At 43.9% G+C, this 26201-nt stretch overlaps 2 protein-coding genes across 2 annotated transcripts in view; both read right to left on the bottom strand.

Annotated features, from left to right (window-relative positions):
• Positions 1–7793: 7793 nt before the first annotated feature.
• Positions 7794–26201, bottom strand: part of LOC138452086 (cysteine-rich venom protein 6-like) — a 270264-nt gene continuing 251856 nt past the window's right edge. Inside the window, exons 5-6 of the mRNA XM_069604951.1 lie at positions 18514–18649; positions 7794–8165 (exon numbers count right to left, since the gene is read on the bottom strand). Coding sequence (XP_069461052.1) covers positions 8129–8165; positions 18514–18649 — 173 coding nt within the window. The 3' untranslated portion in view covers positions 7794–8128. The remainder of the gene's footprint in view (positions 8166–18513; positions 18650–26201) is intronic.
• LOC138566362 (zonadhesin-like) lies at positions 10773–18509 on the bottom strand (the record flags this gene model as incomplete). Its single annotated transcript, XM_069643952.1, has 1 exon — positions 10773–18509. A coding segment is annotated over one exon (6645 nt), but the record flags the coding sequence as incomplete, so codon positions are not given.

Below are 26201 nucleotides of genomic sequence, written 5' to 3'. Positions count from 1 at the left end.
GGTGAAGAGGTGAAGGAAGAACCATCGGTGCAAAGTAAGTTGTTGGCAGATCACGTGATATGTAGTTGTTCTGCACAACCTTCCCTAAAAAACGAGTTACAGGAGTGGGTGAAACAAAATCCACAATTGATTCAGGGATTGAATCTTGGTATATACAATGGTTTGCCTTTCAAACAAGGAGTACTCTATCTACCAACTGTTACCACTCGGAACAAGGCCCTCAGTTGGGGTCATGATTCCTTGATTGCAGCCCATCCTGGACAGAAGAAGACCCTAGAGTTGCTTAAAAGATGGTGTTGGTGGCCGTCCATTACACAAGATGTTATAAATTATGTTTCAACATGTTCTGTATGGATTCAATGCAAGAACACTCCTGGCAAACCAGTGGGTTTGCTCCAGTCCCTACCTGTTCCTCAAAAACCATGGGACATGATATCAATGGATTTTGTGGTAGAACTTCCAAGAAATAATGGCTATGATACCATATGGGTTGTGGTGGACTACTTTACAAAATTGGCTCTTTTTATCCCCTGTATTGGTTTACCAACAGCTGCTGGTCTGGCTGATTTATTCATCGGGCATATATTCCGGTTTTTTGGTCTACCTTCAGTGATAATTACTGACAGGGGGTCACAATTTGCGTCATGTTTTTGGAGAGCACTAAAGTCGGCATTACTAATTGATGACAGGATGTCTAGTGCTTATCACCCTCAAACGGATGGACAGATTGAGAGAGTCAATAGCACTATGGATCAATATCTGCGATGTTTGTGCCTGCAGTTTCAGTCAGATTGGCTCAATGTCCTGCCGGCAGCAGAGTTTGCCTATAATAATTCCTACCATAGTCCCATAGGTACTTCGCCTTTCTATGCTCTCTATGGGCAACACCCCCGATACATTCCTTTGGATTCCAGTTTGTCTTTGGATACTTCTGCAGCAGGACGTAATATTAGAGATCTAAAGAGTCTACAGACGAAAGTTAAGCAGCAATTGGAGCAAGCTAAAAAACTAGATAAAACCCATGCCGATGCTCATAGAATCCCTGCACCTGTCTACAAAGCAGGTATGAAGGTATGGCTGTCCACTAAAAACTTGAGGATACCCGGTAAAAAGAAATTGTTGCCTAAATACATCGGGCCATATGAAGTGCTCCACGTTATAAATCCGGCTGCTGTCCGTCTGGCATTGCCACAACGGTGGCGAGTGTATCCTGTATTCCACGTGTCACTCATCAAACCATGCTCTGATGCTACTAGATTGCCTATACGGCCTGTTGCTATTTCTGTGACAGGTTCAGACGAATATGAGGTACAGGACATACTGGACATGAGGCTACGTTCTGGGAAGCCGTATTATCTGGTGGATTGGAAATGCTATGGTCCCAAGGATAGATCCTGGGAACCTCTGTCCAACATTCATGCTCCTGCTTTATTAAGGCAATTCCACTCGAAAAGGGGACAGGTTGCTCCTTTGGGGGGGTGGCACTGTCATGCCTGCTGGACATATCTCTGGACCGGGAACAACCTCTCCATACAGAATGAGTTACGCCCATAGAACCGCTAGACCGTTCTATTCGAAATGGAGGTTGTTTGATGCATTGCCAGGAAAACGGCGTCTGCATTTTTCATGTCGTTAAATTCACGTGACTTAGTTCCGTCACATGTGTTACGGCAGTACGTACATAAGCAGCGTGGAAACGTTGCTTGCTGCTTCTGATTAAATCATTTTTGGCGTTTTTGTAGCTGTACTCTGGACCTGCGTCCTCGCATTCCCTTCAGCTACTTCTTTGGCCTTTTGTAGAGTGTTTTTCTCCACACGCTAATTCCTGGAGCCGTGTATCCGTTTCGCGTTCTTATCCACATGCGAACGCTGTCTCCAAGCGCGGCTGTCCTGGGCTGCGTGTATCGTGTTCGCTTGTCAAATCTCCACGCGGACGCTGTCTTCAAGCGCGGCTGTCCTGGGCTACCTGTATCCTGTTTGCGTGCCAAATCTCCACATGGACGCTGTCTTCAAGAGTGGCTGTCCTGGGCTGCGTGTATCCTGTTCGCGTGCCAAATCTCCACGCGGATGCTGTCTTCAAGCGTGGCTGTCCTGGGCGTCGTGTATCCTGTTTGCGTGCCAATTCTCCACGCGGACGCTGTCTTCAAGCGCGGCTGTCCTGGGCTGCGTGTATCCTGTTCGCGTGCCAAATATCCACGCTGACGCTGTCTTCAAGTGTGGCTGTCCTGGGCTGCGTGTATCCTGTTCGCGTGCCAAATCTCCACGCGGACGCTGTCTTCAAGCGCGGCTGTCCTGGGCTGCGTGTATCATGTTCGGTGCCAAATCTCCATGCGGATGCTGTCTTCAAGCATGGCTGTCCTTGGCTGCGTGTATCCTGTTCACGTGCCAATTCTCCACAAGCAAACGCTGTCTCCAAGTGCGGCTGTCCTGGCTGCGTGTACGCTGTCGCGTGCAATCCTGCACGTGGTTTTCTGAACTACTTTGAACCTTTGGTACCTGTGATAGTTAACAGGTGAACTTCTATTTTTTGTTCTTCGTGGGAAAGGAAGTATTTCATGAACTATTGGAAGGTGATTGTGCACAGTACTTTGGACGCTATCCTGTGGTGCACCAACCCGGTATCTAGCGTGAGCCTCGTGCCGTTCGGGATAAGTCTCCCTTACTAATCTTCCCCTCCTTTGTCGTTGGTTCAACTCCTGGTTTTCTTTAAGAGACTTTTGTTGGATACTTCAGTTCTTGCCATAAGGTCAGTGTTTTGAATTAATGCTAATACTGTGCTATCATAGTGATTAGAGTTGGGACAGTTACTTATGATACTTTATCCTAGGCGGACTTCCGATACAATACCCACGCCCTTTCCTGTGATCCATCTCTCTGCCTGTTTCATCAGTCAGAGAGTTGTATCATTTGGAAGGTCTAATTTGACTTCCCTACAATCAAGTCGTGTGAACAAGGATCCGGAAGAGCCCTACCAATTGTATCTTTTTTTGGTTAACGTATCCTTTTCAATTGATACATTGGTGATTTATGACATCATGGAGGTTGAATGGTATTTCAGGTCCAGCGGCAGCCTGCCGGTTTTTCCGGCACGGCCACCTCCGGACTTGCAATGAGGCCCAGTATTCGCAATTCTTGAGAGGTCCAAATCTACATTGACTACACAGAACGTTTCAGCTTACAAAGTGATTTCATCAAGCCCATCCATTCACATTGTTAGGTGTGGAATTGCCAATCCAGATTCTTTTCTCACTGAACCAATTAATGAGGCGGACAAAGTGCATGATTGTGTTACCTATGAGGGACCCGATGATGACATAACTAAGGTGAGGGACTGTGATCTTGAGGAGGGGGAAGTATTCTTCATGGTTCGTTCAGTGACCATAGACCAGGAGATGGGCAAAAGACATATGGGAGCATGAGTAGTCCACCTAAAAGATGGAGAGTATGAGGTATTGGTTCTGCCCAAGCTGCAGAGCTCATTGCCCTAATTGAAGCACTGGAAGCATCTCAATGGTGAGGAATGACAATATTATCTGATTCAGTTTATGTCAGCACCACTGTGCATTCAGGATTATCTCAATGGAAGAGGAAAGGGTTTTGTAGGGCTCATAGGTTGACAGTGCAACATGCGGCACAAATAGACAGATGGATGTATTGCCTCTCTCGTGCCACAATTACTAACAGCACAGACCCCCTTTTTCTCTGAAACAAAGCAGCAGATCAGGCAGCCAATGCAGCAGTGTATTTCCCTGTGCCAGACATGATGGTCTATCCACAAATAGCAAGTTTACAAGTACAATTCGAAGTTCCATATACTGCTGTACCAGCCACTCAAATTATTGAACTACAGAGATGGGCACCCCAAGAAGAGAAAGAGTGGTGAGAAAAAGGGGATATATGCAATCACCTACTGATCTTATCTGAATACAGGTCATCACAGGCAAAGTAGTGATGCCGAGAGTTGATAATGGTCGCTTTTGAGCAGCTTCATCACCTAGCGCATGTGTCTAAGCAGCATATTGCCACAGACATTCAGGAGGATTGGTTTGTTCCGAACCTGCAGGAATTATTGAATGTTTTTGTTGCTAACTGTCCTACATGACACCTCTGTAACACAGGGCAAATGTCGAGGACCATGCAAGGCACATTACCTCGCCCCAGTGGACTGTTCCGTGTGCTTCATATAGATTTTATCGATATGGAGAAAGATGCAACACCTACAGATACCTCATTGCCATTGTATGCCCGTTCTCCAGGTGGATAGAGGCAGGGCCATGTGCCCATCCAGATGTTATATCAGTGGCTACATTTCTAGTTCGAGAAGTGTTCCTCCACTGGGCAGTGTGTAAAGTACTTATAACTGATAACAGCACTCACTTCTTAAACAAGCTATTTAAATATATAGTTGCATTGTAAGACATTCAGCATTAGATGTGCTCCATTTATCATGCTCAAGCCAACAGGATTGTTGAATGGATGAATGCACTTCTTAAGTGGAAACTGTCCAAAATGTGCGTGACCCTCAAAAAGAACTGGGTCTGTTGTTTATCCATGGCTTTGTTCAGTTTGAGAACACAACTCTGCAAAGATCATCACCTCTCACCTCATGAAATTGTGAGACACGGAGGACAAGGCACATGCCACTTTCACTGACACTTATTGCATCTGATGCTCACAGGTCTGCAAATACTTTGGGAGAGGAGTTTGTAGGGTATTTGCATCAGTAAACTAGATGCATAAAAGTTCTCTCTCGACTGATAGCACCAAAAAGGGAAGAGTTGGTGGATGGCACAGCACCCAACAACGAAAGCAAGCTAAAAGCCCCTGTAGATCCTACCTGGAGACACCATCTAAGTAGGAAACCTTGTCCGGCATTGTAGTCAACCCAGATTTAACCAGGTTAAAGGTGTTGCAGTATTAGGTTCACCTTTCTGATGTCCGGAAGGCACCTCATACAGCTCCCCCATTGCCAGATCCACAGCAACTTTAACCGTTTTTAAGAAAGCATTTTAAGTAGAGCATGTGTTCTTCTTTCAGGAGTGTTCATATGGTTTACAAACGTGTCACAGCTAATATGGATCGAAGCAAAAGAGACTCCAGTGAAGATGCAGACAGTAGCATAATATGCATTTTGCTTCAAAGGAACTGGCACTGTTCCTGTGGGAACTAACAGCAAGTACAACACAATGTTATTCATCCCTGATTTTAGCTAAGGAACATCTGCTCTTATGGACATATTCTGGGTTTTTGGCCAGCAAACCTACATGGATCTTCCACCGTCATGGTGAGGAACTTGTTCACTAACTACCCTGCATTAATCTGTCTTAGTGGTTCCTGACGCACACCAGTCTATAATTAATATGCCAGGACCAGAGCCATCCAAAACTCCCGCAAGTACGGTGAAAGACCCACTAAATAAAACGAAGCAGCTGGAAACAATCTAATTACTTGTCTGAAGAATATTCCAAACTGTCGAAGGCCACCCCAGCCAAATATCACCTCTCTATGAAGACAGAAATGTTCTTTGCCTCCCTTTTAGTGCCAGGTATTCAGGCTGCAGCCAATGCCAAATGGTTGCAGATGTGTGGTGGGAAAGGATCCAGTTGGCAAATGATACAAAGCAGGATCTGATGCAGACAATGGGTACTAGTCCCACTGAATAGGGGCTCTACAAAAATGAAGACCGGAATGGAGACCGAAGCAGGTGCTGATGATTGGTTTAACATGTTGTCCTGGGCCCTAACCTGGCTACGAATAGCGGTGAACGTAACTATAGTAGTGTTACTGCTGCTTATTTTCTGCACATGCCAGATGGTCCTATGGTGTTTCACCAAGACTCTCCCGAACAGTGCCATGATGATGGTATCGATAAAGACAGGTGCAGCACCTCCTATCACAAAGCTAGTATACACAATCATACAGTACAGACCGACCACAAATGGTGATAATTTAACATTCCATGGATCCCCCAGGGACATTAACTTTGCCCCCACCAGATCCGGAAAGTGATGTCGAGCATCGGGCCCATTTAGCTGGGGATAGCCATTCTCTTTACCTCACCTGTACCCTAGAAAAATATGCCCAAAATGGGTGAGGTTTACTTCACGTGTGCACTGTGTGGGTGCCCAAAAATGATGATTATAGAAGAAGGGATGTTTCTGGGTTAGTTAATAGAGGATTAACTAAATGGGGAATGATGGGATGCACATGCAGCAAATAAGCCATGTATGTATTAGCACATGAGAAAATGAAGGTATGCGAGTGCATTGGGGTGCGGAACAACACACGTATTTTCAAAGTAGTTATAGAGGCTTAGGTAGGCCCAGGTATAACTTGCAGAGCAGCGTTACAGGAGGTTGTACGGCCCGCATCTGAATCTACTGGTACAGTTAGCACACCTAAGCTTAAAGAAAACGTTATCATTGCCAGCGGCATCAAGGTGAGGGTGTGCCTCATCTGAGTGAAAGCAATGAAAACGGAAGGCAGCACAGCATGTAATTCTGCTTTTGGATGTACTACTTTCCTCATTTTTGGCAGAGCAGAAAATTACATTTTTTTCAGGCACGGGCAGAATGTAAGTTGTTGCATGAATTAGTATGTTGTCAAAGACAGCACCTCTGCTACAAGGAAAGAGGAGAGTGGTATAGTGATCTCAGTGAATGGGGACATTTGTAGAAATAATTAGCAGAATGCAGCAGAACCAGACATGGAAGAAGCAATGTTTCAGGAGTTGTTCTCGCCATCACAAGGCAACTGATCTACACCAAGGTCTCGGGTGTGCCTCCAAGGAGCCATAGCTCTCCATAGCCGATTTAAAGCAGTCCTCCAATCTCCATTTGATTATCTTTACCACATGCGTGTTTAGGATTGTTTACATCCTGTAGAAACTATGCGTGCATGCTTGTTTTACAATGTATAGTGTCCAAGGACGCATCACTTAGAACAGTTTACCTGTGCTAGAGCTTAAAAAAAGGTACATTCAATTGTGAAACAATGCCCACCCTGAGACCTGAAGCTGCATAGAAAACATTGTGCTTTGTTGTTTCTTAATGCCTCACTCTTTACTCATGCCACGTTTCCAGTGAGGAGTTAGGGTGTGCCCACACACCATAACAGGAGCAAAGTGCACAAAAATGGCTAAAGAAAGGCATGTTCATTCTGCTAGAGTCACATCATGTTTGATGGACGTTCTAACATCTTTGCAAGACTTGCATTTCCAATGTGTTCTTGAAGATTTTCAAACATTATCAATGAATGCAATACATAAATCCAATCCAATACATGTTTATCATTGCATCAAATGTGAGTGCTATTGGCTGCCCTCTTACCGGACGGCGTCCCCTAGATAGTTGGGTGGTGATTGATCAATGTGGTAGTGACAGCATTACATCAACAATGGTGGATTTAATTTATTGATCAGAATTCTGATTTCTGATAAGAGAGGCAATGACCGATGTACATATATCCCCTAGTAATTACCAAATTAAAAAGAGGGTGATTTGAAGGACTATAACTTTGCATTCAAGAACTGTACAGGTCTTGCACAAGTGTAAGATTAAATGTGCCCCGCTTTGTTTCTGTGCCTTGTCCACAGCTGGTGGAGACAGGCGACAACGGCAATGTAGCAGGTCAGTGTGTGTGTGTGGGGGGAGGGGGGTGGTTGGGAGATCAAGCAATTGCTTTGCCTTACCAATGTGCAGTCCCGGATTTCAGCCACCGAGGACGTTTCAACATGCAATTCTACTTAAGCTTTGATGGTAATACAGGACCATGAATAACCTCTTGTACATAGCTAAGGTTTTTAAAATGGAATTTTATTTCTCAATCACATACAAAAACAGAACAGTGTTAATCAGAGTGTAATTGACATTATGTAATTTTAGACCTGATTCTGGCAATCAAAACAGTCTGGGTATTTTGTATACACAGAGAAGATCCAAACGGAAGGTCCTTGAAGAATTCTGGTTTTGACATAGGGCTGTGATTTCAGTGATAGTAGGGACAGCTTTAAGGTGAGAGTCAACATTTCCTGGGCATTTCCTGTATTGTTCACTGGTTCCTTTTTTAAACAATAAGACAGAGACTTTCAAGAAGCGCAGTGTTCCCAAGTGCATTTGTTTTACAGCGTTCAGTCCATGTAGGACCTGGATATCCAATGTGAACTCCTTGATAGGAAGGTAAAGAGAAGATAACAATATCATTGCAACACACAGGAGCCTCACTGCAGAGACATGGCGATTACTATATTGCTTGCAGCCTAAGGGTGGGTATGAGGGTGCTTGGCTTCACTCTTGATCCCTGGGTGTTCTGAGAGCTCTGTGCATGGATCTCGAATTTGACTTGGGAGTGAAGCTGTGCTCAAGGGTCAGAGCCATTACACACATGGCATCTCATGGGACAGCAGTCACATTTAATCTCACACCATGTGGCTTGTGGCTGGGAAGGGAGGCCAACATTGCAATTTATGTGTAAGAGGGTTATCGGTTAAGGATGTGAGTGGAATAGATATCTCTTAAGGGTAGGAAGCAAAGGACTGGATTATTGCCACTTCTGATATAAGTACTTGAGCACCTCAAGGTATCTCCAACTTATTTCGACTTAATAAACTCCCCAGTGGTGTAAGCCAGAAAACTAGGAAACTACTCAGTGGATTGAACATGTTCTAAAGGAGTAGGCCAAGTGTGTGTTAGTTACAACAGGTAGCTCTGTTGTGAATTAATCAGTGAACATATAATAGAGGGAAGTGGGACTTAATAGCGAGGATTAAACGAGGAACCTACAACAGAAACTAGATGTCTGGCACTGCCTGGCATTCAAGGGAAAAGCTCCTGTTTTGAGGGCGTGTGCTGTGCTCATACCAGAGCGCGTCCGTGATGCTCAGCAGGAAGCTCACCGGAATGGGATGCTCTTGAAGCACCTTTCCCTGTGACTTGTCTGCCATGCCTCATTTTAGGCCCAGCTGAAGCCAGAAAGCAGGCGGTGGTTTAGCAACTTTGGTGTCCCAAACCGCAACGCTCGAGCAAGGGAAACAGATGCAGCTGCAGAGCAGCCATTTCAGGTGCTTGACCGTTTAAGTCCTATGACGTGAAATGTGCAGCCAGCACGTGGGTGGATCGATGGCTGAAGCTTGATGACTAGCTGACAGCCAGGTTCTTTCTGTCAGACAAGTTTATGGCGCTTCGATATGCCTGCACGGCCAAGCTCCACTTGAGCTCTAACCCAGCCCTCCCACTTCACACAGATATACAAGATGTGGGACATGGTGTGCCCTGGCAACTACAAGATATTTCAATCATCCAATAAAAGTGTGGATCCGTTAAGAATTAGTGATGTTCATCAGTGAACCTGAGGCTAAAAGAAAGTGTCCATAAAACCATAATTAAAGAAACAAATAGTGATGTCATCAGCTACATCATGAGACTATGTCTTACTGTGTGTTATGTGAACAGAGAAAATACCCAACAGAATTAACAGATTTAGATAGAATTGATTAACATGATATGGAAGTTATGACTCGTTGCCCCATATCTTGTGTCCGTGCACAATTTCACATGTACGTGGAAATCTGTGCTACCACTCTATGTGAGCATTTTTCAACTCTGGGCATTTGCTATTTGTTAGGGGCATTGCTTCTCATGGAGGGGACAGCAAACACATATCCTCGGATATCAGCGCTGTAAGTACAAGGCAAACAAGTAAGTGTTGAAAGACTGTTCTGGTTTGATAGTAAAGAAATCGGATTTTCAATTATCAGAGCACACAGTGTGCCCTAGAGCAAAGCAGTAGATACGATTGTTGCACCAAATATCAAGCATGGTCAGAATGAAGAGTGAAGTTAAGCCGCCCATCAACAAACCCAAGAGACCAATCAACAATGACGTCTCATACGAATCGCATCAGCGACCCTGAAATCCTACTGCGTGCTATGCTTTCGCTAAAATGCTTTAGTGGGAACATCCAAGAGATTTCTTTGAGGACACATCACGGAGTTTGAAACCCATTGATGTTATTCAGTTAAAACATTTGTCCGTTGGTGTGTGTCCCTTTTGTGGAGGTTCATGGGTTGGTTTGGGCTCTGAACACTCACTTGAACGTACACAGGGGCCAGATTTTCCAGACTTGAAAATATAGCCTTCCTCACAAACGCATCCACTAAGACAGATGAGCGTGCATATTTTAGGTGGGTTCTTGTATTTTTGGCAGTTGAGGGGGCAGGCAGATGCGCAGGTGCTAAAGTGGCTGTGCGCCTCACATGCTTTACAGATGCTCTCATTCACACAGACCCTGGCTGCAGCATTTTCCAAGACGTAACCTTCATTGCAGAAACAGCCTCGCTTGCAATGCAGTGTGCATGGGCGCCGGGTTGGCTTTGTGACATCGGCACAATTTTTCGGACAAGCAGTTCCACATGTCTCATAGTGAGCATTGCCTTGGCAAGGTGATTTGCAGGCCCTCAGATGCACACAGAGATCAGAGCTTTCATTTTCCAAGACATACCCATCATCACAGACACAACCAACCTCGCACTGCTTTGTGCAGGACTTGGAATGGTTGGCATAATTATTGCAGGTAAGGGGACAGGCAGTGCCACACTGCGTATAGTGAGCATTCTCCTTGCATGGTTTTCTACAGTCAGTCTTTAGAATGCAGCGATTGCTAGTTTTATTCTCAAGCACATACCCTTCATTGCAGAAGCATCCGGGTACACACTGATCTGTACATCTTAAAGGTTTACCATAGTTCTCACAGGTGAGGGGGCAGGCAGTGCCACTTGTTTTATATTGTGCATTGTCCAGGCAGGGCTTTTTGCATTCACTTGGAGAAATGCAGTTTTGTGAAGTTGCATTTTCCAAAACATACCCATCTTTACAAGCACATCCTGTCACACACTGCAATGTACACATTTCAGGTGGGTTACTGTAATTGTCACAGGTAATGGGACAGGCAGTGCTACAGTTTGTGTATTGGGCATTGGGTTGGCAGGATTTTTTGCATGCACTCTGTGGAATGCAGTGTTTGGAAGTTGCATTTTCAAGCACATACCCTTCATTACAGAAGCATCCATGCACACAAACCTTTCTGCATGCTGGAGGGTGTTCATAGTTCTCACAGGGGAGGGGACAGGCAGTGCCACACGTCTTATATTGTGCATTGTCCAGGCAGGGCTTTTTGCATTCACTTGGAGGAATGCAGTTTTGCGAAGTTGCATTTTCCAAAACATACCCATCTTTACAAGCACATCCTATCACACATTGCAATGTACATATTTTAGGTGGGTTACTGTAATTGTCACAGGTAATGGGACAGGCGGTGCCACCGTTTTTGTATTGGGCATTGGCTTGGCAGGATTTTTTGCATGCACTCTGTGCAATACAGTGTTTGGAAGTTGCATTTTCAAGGACATACCCTTCATTACAGAAGCATCCACTCACACAATTCTTTGTGCACACTGGAGGGTTATAATAATTTTCACAGGTGAGGGGACAGGCAGTGCCACACGTCTTATATTGTGCATTGTCCAGGCAGGGCTTTTTGCATTCACTTGGAGGAATGCAGTTTTGCGAAGTTGCATTTTCCAAAACATACCCATCTTTACAAGCACATCCTATCACACATTGCAATGTACATATTTTAGGTGGGTTACTGTAATTGTCACAGGTAATGGGACAGGCGGTGCCACAGTTTGTGTATTGGGCATTGGCTTGGCAGGATTGTTTGCATGCACTCTGTGCAATACAGTGTTTGGAAGTTGCATTTTCAAGGACATACCCTTCATTACAGAAGCATCCACTCACACAATTATTTGTGCACACTGGAGGGTTATAATAATTTTCACAGGTGAGGGGACAGGCAGTGCCACACGTCTAATATTGCGCATTGTCCAGGCAGGGCTTTTTGCATTTACTTGGAGAAATGCAGTTTTGCGAAGTTGCATTTTCCAAAACATACCCATCTTTACAAGCACATCCAATCACACATTGCAATGTACATATTTTAGGTGGGTTACTGTAATTGTCACAGGTAATGGGACAGGCAGTGCCACAGTTTGTGTATTGGGCATTGGCCTGGCAGGATTTTTTGCACTCACTCTGTGCAATGCAGTGTTTGGAAGTTGCATTTTCAAGGACATACCCTTCATTGCAGAAGCATCCACTCACACATTTCTTTGTGCACACTGGGGGGTTATAATAGTTTTCACAGGTGAGGGGGCAGGCAGTGCCACGCATCTTATATTTTGCATTTTCCAGGCAGGGCTTTTTGCATTCACTTGGAGAAATGCAGTTTTTTGAAGTTGCATTTTCCAAAACATACCCATCTTTACAAGCACATCCTATCACACATTGCAATGTACATATTTTAGGTGGGTTACTGTAATTGTCACAGGTAATGGGACAGGCGGTGCCACAGTTTGTGTATTGGGCATTGGCTTGGCAGGATTTTTTGCACTCACTCTGTGCAATGCAGTATTTGGAAGTTGCATTTGCAAGCACATACCCTTCATTACAGAAGCATCCACTCACACAATTCTTTGTGCACCCTGGAGGGTTATAATAATTTTCACAGGTGAGGGGACAGGCAGTGCCACACGTCTTATATTGTGCATTGTCCAGGCAGGGCTTTTTGCATTCACTTGGAGAAATGCAGTTTTGCGAAGTTGCATTTTCCAAAACATACCCATCTTTACAAGCACATCCAATCACACATTGCAATGTACACATTTCAGGTGGGTTACTGTAATTGTCACAGGTAATGGGACAGGCGGTGCCACAGTTTGTGTATTGGGCATTGGCTTGGCAGGATTTTTTGCACTGACTCTGTGCAATGCAGTATTTGGAAGTTGCATTTTCAAGCACATACCCTTCATTACAGAAGCATCCACTCACACAATTCTTTGTGCACACTGGAGGGTTATAATAATTTTCACAGGTGAGGGGACAGGCAGTGCCACACGTCTTATATTGTGCATTGTCCAGGCAGGGCTTTTTGCATTCACTTGGAGAAATGCAGTTTTGTGAAGTTGCATTTTCCAAAACATACCCATCTTTACAAGCACATCCAATCACACATTGCAATGTACATATTTTAGGATGGTTACTGTAATTGTCACAGGTAATGGGACAGGCAGTGCTACAGTTTGTGTATTGGGCATTGGCTTGGCAGGATTTTTTGCACTCACTCTGTGCAATGCAGTATTTGGAAGTTGCATTTTCAAGCACATACCCTTCATTACAGAAGCATCCACTCACACAATTCTTTGTGCACACTGGAGGGTTATAATAATTTTCACAGGTGAGGGGACAGGCAGTGCCACACGTCTTATATTGTGCATTGTCCAGGCAGGGCTTTTTGCATTCACTTGGAGAAATGCAGTTTTGTGAAGTTGCATTTTCCAAAACATACCCATCTTTACAAGCACATCCAATCACACATTGCAATGTACATATTTTAGGTGGGTTACTGTAATTGTCACAGGTAATGGGACAGGCAGTGCTACAGTTTGTGTATTGGGCATTGGCTTGGCAGGATTTTTTGCACTCACTCTGTGCAATGCAGTGTTTGGAAGTTGCATTTTCAAGCACATACCCTTCATTACAGAAGCATCCATGCACACAAACCTTTCTGCATGCTGGAGGGTGTTTATAGTTCTCACAGGTGAGGGGACAGGCAGTGCCACACGTCTTATATTGCGCATTGTCCAGGCAGGGCTTTTTGCATTCACTTGGAGAAATGCAGTTTTGTGAAGTTGCATTCTCCAAAACATACCCATCTTTACAAGCACATCCAATCACACATTGCAATGTACATATTTTAGGTGGGTTACTGTAATTGTCACAGGTAATGGGACAGGCGGTGCCACAGTTTGTGTATTGGGCATTGGCTTGGCAGGATTGTTTGCACTCACTCTGTGCAATGCAGTATTTGGAAGTTGCATTTTCAAGCACATACCCTTCATTACAGAAGCATCCACTCACACAATTCTTTGTGCACACTGGAGGGTTATAATAGTTCTCACAGGTGAGGGGACAGGCAGTGCCACACGTCTTATATTGCGCATTGTCCAGGCAGGGCTTTTTGCATTCACTTGGAGAAATGCAGTTTTGTGACGTTGCATTCTCCAAAACATACCCATCTTTGCAAGCACATCCTGTCACACACTGCAATGTACACAATTTAGGTGGGTTACTGTAATTGTCACAGGTAATGGGACAGGCGGTGCCACAGTTTGTGTATTGGGCATTGGCTTGGCAGGGTTTTTTGCACTGACTGTGTGGAATGCAGTGTTTGGATGTTGCATTTTCAAGGACATACCCTTCATTACAGAAGCATCCACTCACACAATTCTTTGTGCACCCTGGAGGGTTATAATAATTTTCACAGGTGAGGGGACAGGCAGTGCCACACGTCTTATATTGTGCATTGTCCAGGCAGGGCTTTTTGCATTCACTTGGAGAAATGCAGTTTTGCGAAGTTGCATTTTCCAAAACATACCCATCTTTACAAGCACATCCAATCACACATTGCAATGTACACATTTCAGGTGGGTTACTGTAATTGTCACAGGTAATGGGACAGGCGGTGCCACAGTTTGTGTATTGGGCATTGGCTTGGCAGGATTTTTTGCACTCACTCTGTGCAATGCAGTATTTGGAAGTTGCATTTTCAAGCACATACCCTTCATTACAGAAGCATCCACTCACACAATTCTTTGTGCACACTGGAGGGTTATAATAGTTCTCACAGGTGAGGGGACAGGCAGTGCCACACGTCTTATATTGCGCATTGTCCAGGCAGGGCTTTTTGCATTCACTTGGAGAAATGCAGTTTTGTGACGTTGCATTCTCCAAAACATACCCATCTTTACAAGCACATCCAATCACACATTGCAATGTACATATTTTAGGTGGGTTACTGTAATTGTCACAGGTAATGGGACAGGCGGTGCCACAGTTTGTGTATTGGGCATTGGCTTGGCAGGGTTTTTTGCACTGACTGTGTGGAATGCAGTGTTTGGATGTTGCATTTTCAAGCACATACCCTTCATTACAGAAGCATCCACTCACACAATTCTTTGTGCACACTGGAGGGTTATCATAGTTCTCACAGGTGAGGGGGCAGACAGTACCACACGTCTTATATTGTGCATTGTCCAGGCAGGGCTTTTTGCATTCACTTGGAGAAATGCAGTTTTGTGAAGTTGCATTTTCCAAAACATACCCATCTTTACAAGCACATCCAATCACACATTGCAATGTACATATTTTAGGTGGGTTACTGTAATTGTCACAGGTAATGGGACAGGCAGTGCTACAGTTTGTGTATTGGGCATTGGCTTGGCAGGATTTTTTGCACTCACTCTGTGCAATGCAGTGTTTGGAAGTTGCATTTTCAAGCACATACCCTTCATTACAGAAGCATCCATGCACACAAACCTTTCTGCATGCTGGAGGGTGTTTATAGTTCTCACAGGTGAGGGGACAGGCAGTGCCACACGTCTTATATTGCGCATTGTCCAGGCAGGGCTTTTTGCATTCACTTGGAGAAATGCAGTTTTGTGAAGTTGCATTCTCCAAAACATACCCATCTTTACAAGCACATCCAATCACACATTGCAATGTACATATTTTAGGTGGGTTACTGTAATTGTCACAGGTAATGGGACAGGCGGTGCCACAGTTTGTGTATTGGGCATTGGCTTGGCAGGATTGTTTGCACTCACTCTGTGCAATGCAGTATTTGGAAGTTGCATTTTCAAGCACATACCCTTCATTACAGAAGCATCCACTCACACAATTCTTTGTGCACACTGGAGGGTTATAATAGTTCTCACAGGTGAGGGGACAGGCAGTGCCACACGTCTTATATTGCGCATTGTCCAGGCAGGGCTTTTTGCATTCACTTGGAGAAATGCAGTTTTGTGACGTTGCATTCTCCAAAACATACCCATCTTTGCAAGCACATCCTGTCACACACTGCAATGTACACAATTTAGGTGGGTTACTGTAATTGTCACAGGTAATGGGACAGGCGGTGCCACAGTTTGTGTATTGGGCATTGGCTTGGCAGGGTTTTTTGCACTGACTGTGTGGAATGCATCGTTTGGAAGTTGCATTTTCAAGCACATACCCTTCATTGCAGAAGCATCCATGCACACAATCATCTGTGCATGCTTGAGGGTTATCATAGTTCTCACAGGTGAGGGGACAGGCAGTGCCACACGTCTTATATTGTGCATTGTCCAGGCAGGGCTTTTTGCATTCACTTGGAGAAATGCAGTTTTGTGAAGTTGCATTTTCCAAAACATACCCATCTTTACAAGCACATCCAATCACACATTGCAATGTACATATTTTAGGATGGTTACTGTAATTGTCACAGGTAATGGGACAGGCGGTGCCACAGTTTGTGTATTGGGCATTGGCTTGGCAGGATTTTTTGCACTCACTCTGTGCAATGCAGTGTTTGGAAGTTGCATTTTCAAGCACATACCCTTCATTACAGAAGCATCCACTCACACAATTCTTTGTGCACACTGGAGGGTTATAATAATTTTCACAGGTGAGGGGACAGGCAGTGCCACACGTCTTATATTGCGCATTGTCCAGGCAGGGCTTTTTGCATTCACTTGGAGAAATGCAGTTTTGTGAAGTTGCATTTTCCAAAACATACCCATCTTTACAAGCACATCCAATCACACATTGCAATGTACATATTTTAGGATGGTTACTGTAATTGTCACAGGTAATGGGACAGGCGGTGCCACAGTTTGTGTATTGGGCATTGGCTTGGCAGGATTTTTTGCACTCACTCTGTGCAATGCAGTGTTTGGAAGTTGCATTTTCAAGCACATACCCTTCATTACAGAAGCATCCACTCACACAATTCTTTGTGCACACTGGAGGGTTATAATAATTTTCACAGGTGAGGGGACAGGCAGTGCCACACGTCTTATATTGTGCATTGTCCAGGCAGGGCTTTTTGCATTCACTTGGAGAAATGCAGTTTTGCGAAGTTGCATTTTGCAAAACATACCCATCTTTACAAGCACATCCAATCACACATTGCAATGTACACATTTCAGGTGGGTTACTGTAATTGTCACAGGTAATGGGACAGGCGGTGCCACAGTTTGTGTATTGGGCATTGGCTTGGCAGGATTTTTTGCACTCACTCTGTGCAATGCAGTGTTTGGAAGTTGCATTTTCAAGCACATACCCTTCATTACAGAAGCATCCATGCACACAAACCTTTCTGCATGCTGGAGGGTGTTCATAGTTCTCACAGGTGAGGGGACAGGCAGTGCCACACGTCTTATATTGCGCATTGTCCAGGCAGGGCTTTTTGCATTCACTTGGAGAAATGCAGTTTTGTGAAGTTGCATTCTCCAAAACATACCCATCTTTACAAGCACATCCAATCACACATTGCAATGTACATATTTTAGGGTGGTTACTGTAATTGTCACAGGTAATGGGACAGGCGGTGCCACAGTTTGTGTATTGGGCATTGGCTTGGCAGGATTGTTTGCACTCACTCTGTGCAATGCAATATTTGGAAGTTGCATTTTCAAGCACATACCCTTCATTACAGAAGCATCCACTCACACAATTCTTTGTGCACACTGGAGGGTTATAATAGTTTTGACAGGTGAGGGGACAGGCAGTGCCACATGTCGTATATTGTGCATTGTCCAGGCAGGGCTTTTTGCATTCACTTGGAGAAATGCAGTTTTGTGACGTTGCATTCTCCAAAACATACCCATCTTTGCAAGCACATCCTGTCACACACTGCAATGTACACAATTTAGGTGGGTTACTGTAATTGTCACAGGTAATGGGACAGGCGGTGCCACAGTTTGTGTATTGGGCATTGGCTTGGCAGGGTTTTTTGCACTCACTCTGTGCAATGCAGTGTTTGGAAGTTGCATTTGCAAGCACATACCCTTCATTACAGAAGCATCCATGCACACAAACCTTTCTGCATGCTGGAGGGTGTTCATAGTTCTCACAGGTGAGGGGACAGGCAGTGCCACAGTTTGTGTATTGGGCATTGGCTTGGCAGGATTTTGTGCACTCACTCTGTGGAATGCAGTGTTTGGAAGATGCATTTTCAAGCACATACCCTTCATTGCAAAAGCATCCGGTTACACAGTGTTCTCTACACCGTAAAGGTTTACCACAGTTCCCACAGGTGAGGGGGCAGGCAGTGCCACACTTCTTATATTGTGAATTGTTCGGGCAGGGCTTTTTGCATTCACTTGGAGAAATGCAGTTGTGTGAAGTTGCATTTTCCAAAACATACCCATCTTTACAAGCACATCCTATCACACATTGCAATGTACATATTTTAGGTGGGTTACTGTAATTGTCACAGGTAATGGGACAGGCGGTGCCACAGTTTGTGTATTGGGCATTGGCTTGGCAGGTTTTTTGACAGTCATCTTTATCCGGATATGCCTTAATGCAGGAGCTTGCAGATACACATCTCTTTGACTGAGCATTTTCAAGGACGTACCCATCATTGCAGAAGCATCCGCTCTTACATGGAATTTCGCAAATATGTTTTTTTGTGTGTGTGTTGTTTACATCAGCACAAGTCCTTGGACAACCACTGCCACATTCCATGTAATGCATATTGTCTGCACATTTACCTGAAGGCAAAATATCAGAAAAATCATGGTTAAATTAAATACATTTGACATGGATTTGGCAGACAATTGAAATAAGAATACATACCAGATATCAATACACATCGCCAACACTGGTAGCAAGAAGGGATTAATTTACCAACATTAACAGCAATTGATTCTAATTCAACCAATTAATGTCTCAAATTAGTAGCATGTTCTAAAACTCAATACCGCATATGTTTGAATTATTCAATTTAATCATGAATCAATCCATCTATTTACCAAATCAGAAAATCCCACTTGACAGCAGAAATGATTGGTTTACAAATGTATTTAATCAAATGTGTTTCCTTATTGTGCCAAACAACCAAGCCAACAAGTATTTACACCCATTTGGTCTTTTCCAAGGATTATTTTGGCAAGCTCAAAAAAGAGTTATAGTTTCACAGTGTACTTTGTACACTTAGTCCAATGATCATTCTCACACATTAAAATATCCTTTAAGTTCTCACTTATTATAGAATTGCGATTTATTTTGGTTAGTGATCAATCTAAAAAACGTATGTCTTAATTTGAGAATTTACATTTTGTAACACTTATTAGATCCTGTGTGTTCTCTATCATATAACGCCATCCATGGGTTATCTTGGTAATAGAAACTTAATTAGATCAAGGCTATTTGTATCCAGTTATCCATACTGCCCATTCAGAAGTAAGTCGCCTATCTTTCTTATCTTTTGCTGTTTTTTAAATATCCTGACCTTGTTCTTGTTAATTATTCCACTCCATCTATGTCTGAGCCTTACTCCTCTCTTTACCCTTTCTCTCAAATTCTTGTTGTTATATCTTGTGTAGGTTCTTGAAAATATTCATTCTTTGTGCCTCCACCCCATGTTTTCATTTGTTGTAAAAAGTCCTTAATTTCCTTTTACTATATTGCCAGCTTCACAACTCCTAGTTCTCTGTGTTTGTCCGCCCACAAACCTCCTTTATCGGGATCACTATCAACATCTGAAATGGCCAGGGATGAGGATTGTGTACTCTCCCCTGAACTTATCTTGGTGGTTTAACCACATTTTCAGCTGAAAACCCTACCTTCTCTGTAGTCCCCATCTTCATGAAAGAAGGATCTCGAGTCCCTTTATTTTATTTCATCCTGTTGAGTTTTTAATATGTCATACATGGCCTCATGATTCTTCGGTTTGGTCATCTCTGGGGCATCCATTTGTTCCATTTCTTTATTAAGTAGGCCCGTTTTGAGCCTCAATTCTGGCATCCTTCACAGCCCACATTTTCTACTAAACGCTCAATCATTACCTTAGATCAATGGTTTAGATTCTCTTCTCATTTATCTACTATACCAGAACCTTCTGTATTGTTACAAATTGAGAATTCTGAGGCCTCTTGGTATTTCATCCTGTTCCAGATAATTACTCATTGTGTCCCTTTCCCATGAAAAGGGATGGGCAAATCCGCCCCCTGCTCCCGTCCTATAAGGTACATGATGCGGAAGAAGGCCCGGAGGTACTTTGAATGCCCATACTATTTCGGACCAATTCCCGGTCCTCCAATGATCGATAAGTATGTCGAGAGGTACCCACTCAGCCAGACCTACAGACCAGGTGCAGTACAAGTCTACCCCAGAGTGGATTAACAGCCCCAGACTGCAATTTAAGAGACCTCAATTGACAGTATTGATTAAAGGGCCAAGAAGCCAAGTTACTGATGTCGTTAGAGACACCACTACATGGCAGGGTTAGACATGAAGCACACGTGCCATCCACACATCGGGATACAAACACACACCCGAATACATGAAGAACTTATGCGTACAGTTCTATAGATAGAGGACAGATACACATACATATTGTCATTGCTTTTATTATGTTGTCATTAGCTGAACGCTGCAACACAGAAACCACAAGAAGCAAGAGATCATGAGTAAAGCTTGTGGATGCTTATATGCAAATATCCTTATGGAACTGCGGGAGCACTTTTGGCTTCTGACAGAACCAAGTGTGACTAACATATGGAGAATAAAGAATAGCATGGATACTATAGGAATTATTTACATATACGCATCAGCAAGCTTTACTCAGGATCTCTTGCTTCTTGTTTAGCAAGGTCTCAGCGCCTTATGTCAATATCGGTATGACTTTCATCCTGTGGAATTTATTCCGCGGACTCAGTGGGAAGCCACAAACTTTCTTCAAGATTATTTTGCCTTGTGCAGCTAGGTTGTTTGCTTTTTTGCAAAGTGCAGCAAGTCTGGGAGCATCGCCAGTACTTGTATTTAAACAAACACCCAGATATGTTAGTGACTTGACCTCCGGTATTTTTTCCCCTTGCAAGAACCATGCTTTTGCTCCTTTCTTTCTACATGTAATCGGGTTGTCAAGAGCCATAATCCTAGGTTTTAAAGGGTTTATCTGCAACCCATTTGCTGAAATATATGATTGCAGATCATCTAGCTGCCTTTGTAGGCCCACCAGTGTTTGATCGGCCACTAAAATGTCATCTGCAAACAATAGGCAACCCACCTCGTCATCCCCCAATTTAATTTCAGAGGGAAGCATCTGGTACCCACAAAAGCTTTGTCAATGTCAGAGATAAACAAATTAAAGAGTTCAGGGGCCAGCGGGCATCCCTGTTTCAATCCCTTTGTTGTAAATATTGGTTTTGTGGTGGCCCCACTGTTATTAAGCCGTACCTTTAGCGTAGTACCTGAATAGAAAGCTTTGATATGGTCCATGATGTTACCCGGGCATCCCCAGTTGTCCATCTTTGCCCACAAGATTGGACGCTTGATAGTGTCAAATGCTTGAGTTAGATCAGATCTCGCTTTGAGGATATTAATGATGAAAATATTCAAGGTCGTCCCTATACCCTAAACGAAGCTGGATTGCCAAATGTCTCTGTGTGCTGAGGAAGTTGACTATTCTGACAGATTTTTTAATAATAAAGAGGCAAATAGTTTCCCGGCCACATCCGATAATGCTATTGGTCTATAACTAGCTTGGTCCGACCCCAGGCCTTTTTTTTTATAGATGGGTACTATTGTTGAAACCTTCCAAGACAGCGGGAGCTTCTTTACCTCAATAATATGCAAAAATAGGATTGACAAGAATTCTGCCTATAAGGCCGGATGTTCTCTAAGAATTGCATTGGTTAGCCCATCGGACCCCGGAGCTCTTGAATTGCTTAGTTTGTTAATGCTTTCCATGAGTGATTCGAGGGCCACATCAAGCCCATCCAATTTTGACTCAGTTGGGGAATTAATAGGGAGGCTCATGGATACGTTGTTTGTGAACCTCTTGAAGTGGTCAACCCAAATTGCAGCTGGGATGGAATTCAGCAAGAGAGCTTCCTGCGTTGTACCTATGCGATTTTAAATTGATCAGATTTTCCACAGTTGCGGGTCCTGACTAAGTCCAGCATTGCTTCCGCATCATTTCGGAGCAAGCATTATTGTGTATTTTAGTCCAATTTTTATGTTGTTCTCTCAGTTTACGGATTTGTTTCCCATAAACCTCCGGGTGATGTTTATTTAGCCGATTGATTTCTTTGTTCATGACCATTTTTCTTGCTGCAATTTTTTGATCGTAAACGTGGGTATGCTGATGTGCATCTTGTGTGACCATGCCTTTCTTTACTTCAACATCATTAAATAAACGTGTGTAATCCAAAATCTCCATTCCTCAAATTGTTCTCACATAATCTGTTGCCTCTTTCAGGTTCTTTGTCAGCTGGTTTATTATATTTTGTGGGATTCTGAGTCGATTTCAACCTGGTGTTATTTCAAGGGTTTTATAATTGATATCCTCCCAGTCTTGCTGAACTACCAGCCATGTTAGGATAAGAAGGTTGTGATCGCTTTCTTCCTTCCCAATTACTGTCAGCTTTTGAATGACTGGTATCATGTTCCTAGATGTACAGACGTAGTCCAGAATTTGACCCCTTTGTGAGTAATTTCTGGTCACCTTTCCAGGGATATCACCCTGTTAGGCAGAATCCTGTGCAGTGCCCTTAGGGACCACTACACACAATTAAGACTACAGGTGGCAATACAAGTTTTACCTTTGGTACAAGCCTGTACCATGTTAAAGTGATAGCACTAGAGGAGCAGCCAGGCTTTTCTCAAGAGTATATGAGCAGTAGCAGAGATTACACAAAGGGACCACAATTAGTGTGACTCAAGCAAACACTGTCTCAAGGTTTCAGGTAAAAAATATAAGTACATGTATTTTTAAACCAGTTGTTATAAACACGACACTTCTATTAATTCGAAAACCATACGTAAAATATACTACAACTAACCAATTCACTTTGTACGGTATACTTCAAGGTAAGTACCCTGTGTTTTAGCGGACCGGTGATATGAAACAAAAGACGTTACCGGGAATACACTTGTGATCACTTTTTGAAATGACAGTTCGGTCTTACTAAAGAAACGCGTATCCGCAGCAAGAAATGTTACCGGGGCAAAAAAAGACTTAGAGAGAGTTGGGGGCAAAAATCATAGACAATACTTTTGTCAAGGCAGACAGAATCAGAGAACACTCTTAGACAGAAATTCAAAAGTCAATAGGCCAGAGCCAGTGTCAAGTGGAACCGGGTTCCTGTTGTCGAGGATCACACAGTCAGATAGTTCATGATTTGGCGGAGCCAGGAGTACTTAGATATTGTCAACAGAGGAAGCAAAAGTTATAAGAAGGAGAGAAGACAGGGCAAGCATTGGAGATGAAGAAAAGGGATTCACCCAAATTCCTCGAGAAGAACACAGTACCTTATTCAAGGAAGAAGTTGGTGCCACAGCAGTTGTTCCTGGTATTTTCCTGCAGGCCCTCAGTTCCTGGAGCTTCAGACCCTCGGTTCCTGGAGCTTCGATTCGAAGCAGGATGTCTAGAGGGGTCTGCACCACACAGGGCTGAAGCTGGCAGCAGCAACAGTGAATAAAAGGTGCACTCCTTAAAAACAGGAGAGGCTCTTCAGATGGCTATCCGGACCACTACAGCAGTGTGCAGCGATTTCGACCACAAAGAGGATCCTCTGGCTGTAGAAGATGAGCTGGTTATCCCCTCCCCACCAAGCTCAAGGGAAGAAGACTCCGGACTGGATCTTCTCTGGTCGTTGAAGGGTAGATAACTCAGGAGTGCAGTAGGGCTTCACTGGGACGGGATAATTGCAGCAGTCGACTTCTTCTCCGCTTCTCTTCGTTTCCTTGTAGTTCCAGTGGCGACTCTGACTTCCAGACCAGAGACCTGCCTTTTATGCAAAAATCCCCCATTCACACAGCCTGGCTGTAAATCACCAGCAGGGGGGGTTGTCCGGCCCGGACAAAAACCTCAGCCAATCATGGCAAAGTGGGACTTGGGTTTCCTAGGATACCGTGTGCAGGGGGTGACTACACCCGTCCCTCACATTCCACCCACCTAGACACCCAGGCGCCTAGAGGAGGGCCTCTGGGCAGAAGCCCGCCAAAGGACAGTGAACAAAGGAGGCAAACTTGGTTTGCAGCGCAAAGTAAAACACAAGAAGGACTTTAACAAAAAGAAATGGTGAATAAACCCAACCGGAGCCAAAAGAAAAAGCATTTGGTCAAGCGGGTTTAAGTTCGAGGCTAATATAATAGCCTAAAACAATACCACGTTTATATAGTATAATTGCGGTAGAAAAGTTAGGGTAGATACCACTGCCACCAGCCAAGTCTAAATGTTAAAAGAGCGAAACAATGCTCTAGGAGGTACAGATAACAAGGGCTAAAAATTAACCCTTTCCAGTACTCCATGTAAGATGGGTTGTACTGGATCTGTGGTTAAATGACTAAGTAAAGTTAATGGCAACTTTAGCCTTTTCTGGGGGACAGTAGTCAGCCTCAGAAATGGAGTCGGTGGGAAGTCTAAATGACAACCCTGTGTCACTGCACTGAAGGTGCTGTGTAACACACAAAAGAAGGGGGCTACTGAAGTGGTGTACTCCAGAGTCCACAATCACAAAAACAGATGAAATACACATGGCAAAACACAGGTAAGAGTGGAATGAAAGGGGTACACTCTTACCAAGTGGAAAAATAAACTCCAGACATCCAGCAAAGCTGCTGGGGGACTCACTAGGTAAGGGAAATTAGCCATTGAATGAGAATTCTCCCTAACACACCCTCTATACAGCCGTTTAACATTAACAGATTTCGCAAAGCCAACATTTGTTGCCAAGACAGGCCTCGCATTCCAGCGGCCATAGATTGTACACGGTCAAGCTCACATAGGATCCCGTTTACATCGAAGCATATGCAGTTCAAATCACTGAATAAGATGAACCACGGCTCATTCCATTTTAGACGGTGTTCCTCAATCAACTCGGCCACTTGGTCCAGAAAGGCCCTACATTCAGGGCATACCGTGTTCCAGTATACGTTCATTAGAACTGTAGTCTTCAGAGATTTAATTTTGGACACTTTTAGGTTGCCCACCAATATTTGAATATAAGGGTGGGGTAAGGATGCCTCAATATCGCACCTTGAAACACTTGTGTATAGGCGCGTTACAAATGCCATATCATATCATATCATATATCAATATACTCAAAACCCAGATGATCTTTGATTGCTATTAACAGGCCTGAAGATGGCCTACTCTATGGGACCTTTGATCGCTGGATTTAAGTATACTTCATACCCCTCCAGTATAGGATCCTTCCTTAGCCATGTCTCTTGCAGACATATGATATTGTAGTCTTCAAGAGATGTCCCTTCATCAGAAAATAGATGGGCAGATCGCCTCGTGTTCCAACTGGCCAAGGTCACTGGGGTTTATTCTGTCACCTGATGAAGTTATGGCATGTTGATTTTGTCTGCCAAGAGGCTCACCAACCACTTCCAGTTGTCATCCGACCCTTTTGTGTTGCTAGAGTCCCACCGGGGTTTGATTTGGTCATCTCTGGGTGCCACAACGTTCGACGTCTAGGCTCTTTGTTCTTATCAGCCCAAGTTGCCTCCCTCCGTCTGTTAGAATTATGGTAAGGGCTTCTCTGTCTTGAAGATCTTGACCAAGAGGTCCGTTTCCTTTCCCTGGATGACCTTCTACTGTTTTATCTGCCATAGACCCTTCTTTGGTTTCGAGTATGTGTCATAGGTGATCTTTGCCTCATATGTGCTAGTCGAGGATGTCTTCGTGGGGGGTCAAATTCCAATAGATCGAACCCCAGAGGCCTCAACCGGCTAGCTTCTTCCAAGAGTAACTGACTTATCAAAGGCATTGATGGATAGAGCACTACTTTATCCGTTCGTAGTTAGTTAAAGAATTAGACCATTACCAAGTTCTCTGAGGTGAGAAAGCGTAGGCTCAGCACATGGTGAAATAAATGCAACACGTTAGCTCTGTTTAATATCAACCCATCCTCAACCCGTTCCAGGAGCAGGCCATCTTGACAGGAAGGGATAAGCTGCTGGTGCCTGCCAGTATGATCCTTGCTTTCATAGTAGGTTGTTCTTAACTTGGGTTCCTTCATTTGACTCCCATCTCCCATAATCTTCCTTGCTTGAGGAAACTTAAGTGGCAATGTTGGGTAAGCAGTA

Source organism: Ambystoma mexicanum, chromosome 1p, assembly GCF_040938575.1.
Source record: "Ambystoma mexicanum isolate Mex_15411 chromosome 1p, UKY_AmexF1_1, whole genome shotgun sequence".
Lineage (NCBI taxonomy): Eukaryota > Metazoa > Chordata > Amphibia > Caudata > Ambystomatidae > Ambystoma > Ambystoma mexicanum.
The sequence above is the reverse complement of the archived record's forward strand: the minus strand, read 5'-3'. Positions and strand labels throughout refer to the sequence as shown.